Source organism: Taeniopygia guttata, chromosome 27, assembly GCF_048771995.1.
Source record: "Taeniopygia guttata chromosome 27, bTaeGut7.mat, whole genome shotgun sequence".
NCBI lineage: Eukaryota > Metazoa > Chordata > Aves > Passeriformes > Estrildidae > Taeniopygia > Taeniopygia guttata.
The window spans coordinates 1951312-1961362 of NC_133052.1; the positions used below are offsets into that span (position 1 = coordinate 1951312).

Here is a 10051-nt window from a genome sequence, read left to right on the forward strand (position 1 = left end):
AAGATATATTCACACACAGGTACCCTCCAGTTTATTTTCTATTCTCATGGAGGTGTCAGCTTTAGTCTGAAGGGTCTTAGAGGACTAGCTGGCTTTTTTATTATTTACAATGCAGTTTGCTTTTGAACCTTTTTTATGCTGCTTTGGGTTGTAACCACCCTTTTTTGGAGGGGCCCTGTATAACCCACCTGCTTCCCCATCACAGCATCACTGTCCCAGTGTCACTGGGGTGCTCCCATCCCTCTCCCAGGCTTCCCTACCCCCCATTTTTACTCACCCCTAAATGAACGCACAAAAATGAGTGAAACTGCCCTGAGTAGCACCTTGTGGATCTAATAATCCAATCTAATAATGCCATTTACATATGTACATGCCCCAGCCCCACAAAGGGAGGGAAGGCCTCAAGCAGGTGAAGCCCCCCAAGTTCCGGCCTCACAGCAGAGGGGGAGTGTGCCCAAGGATGGGGCCTCATCTTCTGGAGCTGCTCATCTGCCAACACACACATGCACATTTGAGTAAAGAATGCTTGAGACCCAAGGTGAACGTAATTTTATTTTATACTAATTTTGGCAGTTCTGGAGAGTAGGGAGAGTCATCATCCTTTAAGACTTCATGCTGTCATCTAAGTACTCCATACAAATACAGTTGATAAATGAAAAATACAGATTTTACCACGTATATATTGTTGAAATTCATGTTGAGAACAGGTAAACAACAATAAGCAGCACATCTTATCCCTGCATAAAATAGCATTTTCCAGTGTCACACAGCAGACGATCAAAAGCAAGAAATAGCGAGTTCTGCAAGCCAAGCTATTCCTAGCTTGGATACATCACTTTACCATCAAGAAATGCATTGCCAAACAATATGGCCACTGTCCTTCTAAATCTGACTGAATTTTGTCCACATAACAAGACCAGAAATTGATCCTTCTATTGGAGAGTGCTCTGGTGATGAGCACCCTGTATGCTGAGCTGCTGAACACTGTTTACAAAAGAGCAGGATGTGTTTATAATTACTACCAACCAGGAAAGAAAAAGCCTCTCTCACAGACAGAGGTGGATTGAGCTGAATAGCAATAAATATCAAATCTACAAAATTACTGAGAATCATATATAAATGGAGATGGCAAATGTAACAAAATGAAAATTAGCAACATCAAAGACTACCATTAATTAGTAAAACTCTGAGATGTGTAATGACTGAGCAGTATTTAGCTCTTTGCTTTTATTTATTTACTTACAATGTCTCCAAACTAAAATGTCATTTAGTTGCAGTATAAAACACGCCAAGAAGCTGAGCTACTGATCTCAAGTTTCCCTCACAGTGAGTGGTGATATGGCCATTAAAATTCAGCATGTGATCCATCAAATCAAATGCTGAGGTCTAATTTTGGACAGGACAAAGATCCTCATGTTTACAAGAGCTCATGTGGGTCAAATGACCCAAATGATAATTGCACACTGCTTCCTCTGCCTGAATGTCCACGGATGAGACGCTGGGAGCACAGAGGGAGCGTGCCACAGCCACTGGGAAAGAAGGATGGACCAGGAAAGCCTCTTTCCAAAGAGACAGCTGGACTAGGACTGAGCAGTGTCACATATTCCTCTTGTGTTCTGCTGTTCTGCCCATCAGAAGCAGTCCAGGACCTGAGCTGCACAAAACCAGGTTTCAGCTGCTGTTACACCCTTCTTGCTTCCATCTGTGTGACTAAGGATCTGATCCTTGCTTTGTGAGGAAGCATCTGCATAAATGGAAGACAGGGTAGATTTGCAATGAACATGCTGATAAGCATCATCAGGGCAAGAATCTCTTTGGCATGACAGGGTTACCTTACTGCCCCTCAAAGTCCTGTTATTCTACCCAAATATGATCTGTACAGAAAAATTATAGAAAAAAGATCATTCTTCCTGAAAGCAGCAAAGCCAAATAGTGACTTTACTGTGCATCAACTCTTCCAGGGCAGCAGTTTCAAATGCAATTTAACAGCAACAACTTCTGTTTCTCCAGCTCTTAAAAGAAGCAATCAGAGCTCATTTTTCAAAGTTTGGCAGGAAAATTATCTTCCAATTTCTCCTCTAGAGTGCCCATACCTAGAAAATCCTTCTGTAACTCCAGCTCACTGGTAGACTGAGTCAGAGCCTTGGCATTTATTTTCAAGGCTTTCAGCTGCATCCTGCTATCACTGTCTTCACCATCCGAGATGGGACTTATTTCTTGAATTTTCAAGAGATCTCCAGTACTGAAAGTCTTCTCTGTGTTACTGGAACTCATTCTCAGGGTTTTTGGTGGAAGGCCTTCCTTCCTTGAGCTGATCTTCTGAAGTTTAGCAGGGAGCTTGTTCTTCTCTCCTGTAACATCAGCACAGTCAAGTGGACAAACCTGTTCTCTTCTGGTTTTCTTATCAAAAGGACTATTCAAAAGAGATGACTGGGACAGGTTTTCTTCTTGCTCTTTAACACTGTAAGGGGGAGTGGGGACTTCAAAGGTGGCGTGAAACTGAGAATAATCGACACGGAAAAAGCCATCTTCCAGAGACATGACTGGGAGGAACCTGTGACCCCACAGGACTTCATCTTCTGTGTATGAGGTCCTGGCTTGGCACGTCATTCCTGTGCAAATGGACAAGAGCATTCCAACGTGAGAACGCAGACTGGCACACGGGACCAAAAGTACAGGACAAGGCTGACAGATAAAAATCAATTGCAGCCAGTAAGCCAACGATTTTATAGGTTGTAAAATGGAGCAGTTGTTCCTAGACAATCTTTTGACAGGCAATGGAGTGCCTCTAATTGACTGACTAGATTGTTATGCAATTATTGCAGACTTGCAACCAAGCCATAGCAAAATGTAAAATTAAATCAGTATTAGCTTGTGTGGTGGTTTCAGCTGGGACAGAATTCATTTTCTTCCTTGTGTCTAGTATTGGAAGCAATTAGGTCATCCCAAAGTTTCCCTTTTCCAGGCTGAACAATCCCAATTCAGACTCAAGAGAGTAAGTAATACTGTTTCTTGGGAGAAAGAACTATTGCTTGCCAGAGGCTTACAGTGTGGGAAATGAATTTATAGAAAATTCTCAAAGTAAGTTTCAAAGGTGGCCTCATAAAAAAAGACTAGATACTTTGGAGAAATAGAACTGTGAAAGATGCATTGGAGTAAGACCCACAAGGGGTAATTTTAGATGGTTGGCTTTAAGGTATTTACAGCATGGGGTGGCAAAAGCTGAGAGCCAAGAAACACTTATCATAATATGCCAATATTACTGTAGGGTCACCTACGTTGAACAGTGTGTCCCCAGCCTGAACCAACAGAAAAATGCCAACACCACAGTGAAACATGGAGGGCAGGAAGAAGGAGAAAAAGGACAAGGCACACCCAATTTCCTCCATTTTGTCCCCTTTGGACCCCTAATCTAGAATCCTAAAATTTTACTTTTGCACCCGTGCCACACTTAATTATTACTCATATCAAACACTCAGAGCTTGTATTCCATCCTGTAAGATTGAAAACTCTTTTCCATGGACAGAGATCACAGCCAGTGTCTCTGGGGGCTCTGTCCAGGGGGGTTCCTGACCCCTGCCAGGGTCCCAGACCTGCCAGGGCAGCCAGAGGGAAGCTCTGGATTCCCACAAAGCTCTGCAGCATATGGCAGGATATGCTGGAGCATCCAGCACTAGCAGCTGCCTTGCTAAAAATATCAGCACTGAAAACCAAGACTAAAAACCAGAGTATCCAGGTTATCCTAAGTCTTACCAGTGGTCTCAACAATCCCTTCGAGGATGACAACAATTTCAAATTGCTCACTCCTCAGTGATCTTTGTGAGAGAGAGAAAAAGGGGCTCTCCGAGTTAATTTCATGACAGATGGTTAAAGGGGAAACTAAAAACAGCTGGTCAGCTCCAGTTCCAAATCCAACATCCAGTTCACACTGGTCCAGTGGCAGAAATTCTCCCTCCGGTGTCTGTCTGGACTAAAGATAAAAAGATGAGTTAGTAATCACTGTGTGAGACAAAAAATAAAATCAATGCAATAAAGTTTATTATCTGACCCCCATGTACAAAACCAAACCCCCCCTGTACAGCACAAAAAAATTCTTCCCTCTACTTTGTGACTACCTCTACTGTAATATCTAAACTTTTGTGACTTCTTGTTCTTCCTGCAAGGTTGGTAAATCATTCCATGGTTCAAACCCAAAATCACAGCTGCTTCCAGCTGCCTGCCAGGGTCTCAAATGCTTCTGACCTGGACCCAGAACATCCAAAAATGTCTGAGGGACGTTTTGAGTTCTGACAGTTGCCTGACTGACTCAAGAACTGTTTGATCTACACACCATTTCTTTTTGTGGAAGAGTCTTCGATCAAACCCATTCAATAGTAAACAAATCCAGTGAGGATGATTACAGGTAACAGATCTGGGAGAAAGCAGAAGGTTGTGTTTGAAGTATTCAGTATCTTACATTCAGGATTGATTTATGCAGGGCATGGAGGATGTCTAAAAGAAACTTGTTTGTTGACTAAAAATAGGTTAACGTGAATGAAGAGAGCTTAATAGCCCCAATAGGTTCAGCCTCCTAGCCAGTGACCTTTGTTTTACATCTACAGGTTTGCTCAAAGGATCACAAAACAAGAAGACAGAGGGCTATAAAATGTCAGGAATAAGCCCGGAAGGAACACTCATGACTCTTCGTTTCGACCATCCACATGACACAAAGTAAATTTTGCAGATTAATATATGTTGAACAAGGGCACAATTAATTATAAATGCCCTAGCTTGCAATTTAAATGTGGTCAAAGATGGATAATCTAAAGGTCTCAAAGAATTCCTCTAAAGGTTAATTGCTTCACAGCTAAGGAAAAAAAATTTAGAAGAAAAAAAGACTCCTGTGTATTTAACTTTCTGCCACTGAATCTTTGTGTTGCTTTTTATTACAAGGCAGACTTCCACTGTATCACCACTTAGACTGTTTTAATGTCTGAACAAATACATCATGCTCTTCAAATCTTCACTCCTATCCTTTATTCATTCTCTTTGCTTTTCTAAACTCTGCTTATGCATAAATATGCATATCTCCCTTTAACTGGAAATAATGCAGTTTTATTATCATTATTAACCCTCTGTCAGTTCACTCATTAGAGAACTCACATAATTATGTTTTGATATCCAAGTGGACTAATTAAGTACTGGAGCATAAAAAGTGGGACTTAAAAGATGCAGCACCAACAAGCTTAATATTGTAGCACATTGTAGAGAAACATAAATTAGAAAATGCTGAACTGGTATATGTTCATTGCTCCTTCCCCACACTCAGACTATCAGCTTGCAAGAAATGTTATTATATTTTATATTACTGGAATAATATGATCTTGTTACTTTGATACCATTGTTGAAGATTGGTGTGGAGTTTTTCAGTTGTGACACTACACCTGGAGCTCCACTGTAGATAATTCCTGGGATCACTGCTACTTTTTATTTTAGTCTACTTGCCCCATGCTGTAAATATGACCTGTGTGAGATGGGCCTGTTCAGAGCAGAGAAGAGAAGGTGTGGAGGGGGATCTAACAAACATTCCAGAACCTTGGACAGAAGGAGACAGAGCCAGGCTTTTCACAGAGGTGCCTGGCAGGAAGGAGAGACAACAGGTATAAGCTGAACCAAGGGAAGTTTGGATTGGATTGAAGAAAAACATTTTCATCATGAGGACAGTTAAGCAGTTAAGCAGTGGAAAAGTGTCCAGCAAGACTGTGCAGCTTTTTTTTTTTTTTTTTTTTTTAGAGGTTTCCAAAACTATACTGGAAAAAGCCCAGAGTAACCTGGTCTGATCTCCTACTCACCATACTTTCAGCAGAAGGTTGGACCATAAATCTCCTGAAGTTCCTTCCAATCTGAACAATTCTGTAATATTAAAAAACTTAATTTTTTTCCACTTGGTGTGGCCAGTTCAGTGACAAGGATTTACAGGAGGACATGGGAACCAATATCACGCCTTTCAATGAGGACTTTTTCACATTCCATTTTAAATCTGCTGTTCATAGTTGGTGTCTGTCAGAGGTCACAAAGCAGCTTGAAGACAACACATGGGCATAAGGATCATACAAAAAAAAATGAAATCAAGAATTGCTCACTGATTCAGTGTCTGGCCTACAAAACATCTGTCCTAAGATACAATGGTCATGCAGGTCCATCAAATGTCCTTCAGTTTTCTGTCCCAGTCACCTGCATACCAGCACTGTGTAGCAACAGAATTGTCAGCAGAAAGGACCTCAGGCTGTATATTCAGTGTCTTATTTCAAAAGAAAATGAGTTGCCCTCTCTGTAAAAAGACAATGTGACCCCACTTTTATTCCACTTTCACCTGCATATAATTTTGAATGATAGAATTAAATACTTCAGAGGAGATTTCTGGAGGATAAAGCAACAAAAACCATGGTTCAGCTGGCTTTCCAATTCCTACAAAAATTGCTCCAGTGTAACTCCTCACAGCTTGTTCCCATATATACACACACACACAACTTCTTTTTAAATCTTAGCAGACTCTCCATTTTAAGTGGTATTATGTAGCAAGAAAAATTATCAGCTCAGTCTGGCATTCAGCACAGAAAAAAACCAGCCTTTCATATTCACCACTGCCCCATCACCTACTGCTTCATGCTTGTTCATGCAGATTATTAAAAAAGGCCAGAGAGAATTACCAGACAGAGCACAGAACACTTGCAACAGTAAAATATGATATCTGAAAATTAATGCCATCATTCTGACAGCTGAGGAGCTTCAGACAGAGCTCCTCACCAGGCATACTTCCCTGACAAGTCACAGCTGCTGTGAGATGCTACATTGCTTAGTATTTTTCAGTGCTTTTCTTCCATTCTACTCCAGTCCAATTTATCTTCTGGACCTTCGTGACTGCCAAACTCTTCTGGGGTTTTTTTGTTTGTTTGTTTGTTTTGGGGTTTGTTTGGTTTTTTTTGTTGTTGTTTTGGTTTATTTGTGGTTTATTTGGTTTGGTTTTGGTTTGGTTTTTGGGACTTTTTGTGTTATGATCTCCTTTGAATTCCAGTTGTCTTGCATTCTGAATTCCACTAGCCATTGTCAGTGATTAATAAACAGATATTGGTGACAATCAAAGGGTGTTTCCACTAAAGCATCTATACAATCCCTCTGAAACGCTGTGAGGTCACTAGCTGGAACACTGGGATAAGGGACTGCAAGTTAAAACTCACCGAGTTTCCCCAAGAGGAGAGGGAGGTCAAGGTTGATCTTTATCCTAGTTTAATACCACCACAAATCGATTCTTTATTCCCAGCCATAATCTCTAAGCAGCATGCCTTAGTACCCGTCCTTGGAGCTGTCCTGCATCCTGACACATCCATCCAACCTGACCACACGGGGTTTCTGCCAGCCTCACAACCCACCGAAGTGCCCTGGGAGGTCTCTGCTGAGAGTTTTCCCCTACGCCTGCTTGGCTCTTTCATGGCTCCTGCTGCGACAGCCACACCAAAACCTCCCCCAGTCCTTCCCAGCGCCGCAGCCACATCCTCACCCGCATGCCGAGGGACAGCACGGCTGCCCCGGGCACGGCACGGCAGGGCAGGGCAGGGCTGCCAGCGGGCACCAGCACCAGCGGCTGCACGGAGCAGCCCCACGCTCCTGCCCCGCACCCTGCCCGTGTCGCCATCGCCACCCAGGCGCCCTGTGCCACCCACAGCGTCGCACAAGCCTCACCTTGATCAGCTTGCAGCGGATCTGGGCGGACACCATGTGGCTGTTGCGGAGGTTGCCCACACGAAACATGAGGCAGAGCTTGGCATCGCGCTGCGAGATGACGGCGGCACGGCTGAACATGAGGGTCTCCGCTCGCTTCTTGGGCTGCGACATCTTGATGAACATGCAGCCGATGAGGAACGCGTCCACAACGGAGCCCAGCAGCGACTGGAAGAGGAAGAGCACGATGCCCTCGGGGCAGCGCTCCGTGATGTAGCGGTGCCCGTAGCCGATGGTGGCCTCGGTCTCTACGAAGAAGAGGAAGGCGGAGGGGAAGTTGTACACGTTGGCCACACACGGGCTGTAGGTGTCACCGTGCGCCTGGTGCAGGTCACCGCGCAGGTAGGCGATGCCCCACCACATCGAGGCCATCACCAGCCAGGCCACCGTGTAGGTCAGCAGGAAGATGAGCAGGTTCCAGCGCCACTTGAGGTCCACCAGCGTGGTGAAGAAGTCGGAGAGGTAGCGGCTGCTCTCGCCGCCCAGGTTGCCGTGCTGCACGTTGCAGCGCCCGTTCTTGTCCACGAAGCGCTGCCGCTCTCTGCGGGCGCTGCAGCGAGCGAGGCCCACGGCCTGGTACTCGTCCCCAAACTTCCTGCGCACGGCTGCCATGCCGCCGGCTGCCGGGGCTCGGCGGGCACGCCGGGGAGGCGGCGGGCCGGGAGGCTGAGGCACCGCGCTGCCTGCGCAGCAGCCGCCAGCCCCGGGGCGAGCACCGGCACCGGGATGCCCGCGGAGCCGGAGCGGCGCTGGGAGCGGAGCTGCCAGCGCTGCCCAATGGCCAGAGGGGCACGGCAAGGGCCGGAGCAACCACGGCCTGGCAGGGGAGACGGCGGCAGGACCGCGCAGCCGGCGGGGAAAGGCGGGCTGGGCTGGGGCGGGGAGAGAGGGGATGGGCTGGGGCCGGGAGAGCCGGGATAGGGCGGGGAGAGCCGGGATAGGGCGGGGAGAGAGGGGCTGGGGCTCTAATACCTCTGTAGAGCTTAGCAGATCTGCCATGCTGGGATTTTAGTGACCCTCTCTTTCCGTCTGTCCATTTGTTACCCCCTTCACTGAGTGCAGATTTTTGTCATAGTTGAGATTGAGACAATACAAAGCAACACTCTCCATTTCCAGAAGGGTTCAAACAGTTTTTATTATAGCCTGCATGCTTTTTATACATTCTTACAAAACTCATCAGTTTGCACTTTATTCATTGGTCACCAGAGACAAACAAAGTGCTGATTGGAATAGGCAGGTGCAGGTTTCTCTTATTTATCCTTCCTTCTTCGTTTCTGGGTAAACATGGATCCTCTTATCCAACTTCTCTCTGGCTCAGAGCAGTTGAGCAGTTGCTGTAAAACCTCTCCCACAGATTTTTGTCTCCACCTTTAAGGTCTGGATGGCTTCTTGAGTGTGCCCTGCCATCTGCCCTGTGCTGTCAGCCTGCTCCCTCGATTCCTGGGCACCAAATATCCACCAGCACGATTTGCCCTAAGTTATTTTTGTGCACGCTTCAATGCTGCACCTTCTTGGGATGAATCCTCCTGGAAAAAATTTTAGGAACTCTCTGCAACGTCCTCTGAGTCTTGCAATGCCACAGCACACCTAGCAACACCTAGCTAGTGACCAGATGGTGAACGACACTTGGTCCTGAGAGGAAAGATGTGTGCTAAAGTCTATACAAATAATTTGATGGGTGAAGAGATGGGTGTTAATGTCTCTACTGACTGCGCAGCAGGTTTGTTAGCAGCCCGGAAAGCTTGGCTCCTGCGATAGGCAAGAGGCTGAACTTTGGGGTAAAATGCCAGGTTCAAGGGGGGATATGGGCTAGGCAGTTTGGGAAGGCTGCAGCCTCCAGGTACCTCAGCAATGGGGAAAGGAGCAGGGCACCGAGCTGCCAGGCGCTGGGATAAAAGGGAGGCTGCTCCCTCTGAAACCCCGAGAGAGAAAACCCCGCTGGCCTTTCTCCCTTTATTCCAATCAAGTTAAAGGACTCCTCTGTCTCATTTTTAGACATAAACCACTGGGGTTTTGGACTGTCCTGACAGTCCTCAAGAGTGACTTCAATAAGGGAACTCTGCAGGCCGGGCCGAGGCAGCGCCCAGGTCCGCCCGGAGCTCCCGCGGGACGGCCGGAGCCGCGGCTGTGGGGCGAACCCCGGAGCGGAGCGGGCAGCAGAACCCTGACGGTGCTGCTAACAGTGACGGTGCTGGTAACCCTGAGGTGCTGATAATTCTGAGGGTGCTGACAGCCCGGTCGCACCGGGGCGATCCCGCCGCTCCCCAGCCGCCCCTCAGGCCGCGGCAGCTCG

At 46.3% G+C, this 10051-nt stretch overlaps 1 protein-coding gene across 2 annotated transcripts; it reads right to left on the reverse strand.

Annotated features, from left to right (window-relative positions):
* Positions 1 to 533: 533 nt before the first annotated feature.
* LOC100217831 (G protein-activated inward rectifier potassium channel 1) lies at positions 534 to 8650 on the reverse strand. 2 transcript variants are annotated; one of them, XM_002198577.6, is made up of 3 exons: positions 7720 to 8646; positions 3754 to 3970; positions 534 to 2612 (listed from the first exon to the last, which is right to left on the reverse strand). In XM_002198577.6, the coding sequence occupies exons 1-3, from the start codon at positions 8368 to 8370 to the stop codon at positions 2041 to 2043; spliced, it is 1440 nt and encodes a 479-aa protein (XP_002198613.5). In that variant the 5' UTR covers positions 8371 to 8646; the 3' UTR covers positions 534 to 2040. The 2 variants fall into 2 exon arrangements, with proteins under 2 accessions (XP_002198613.5, XP_030112228.1); XM_030256368.4 differs by lacking the exon at positions 534 to 2612 and adding an exon at positions 5832 to 5892 and having other exon boundaries at positions 3832 to 3970; positions 7720 to 8650.
* Positions 8651 to 10051: the final 1401 nt, after the last annotated feature.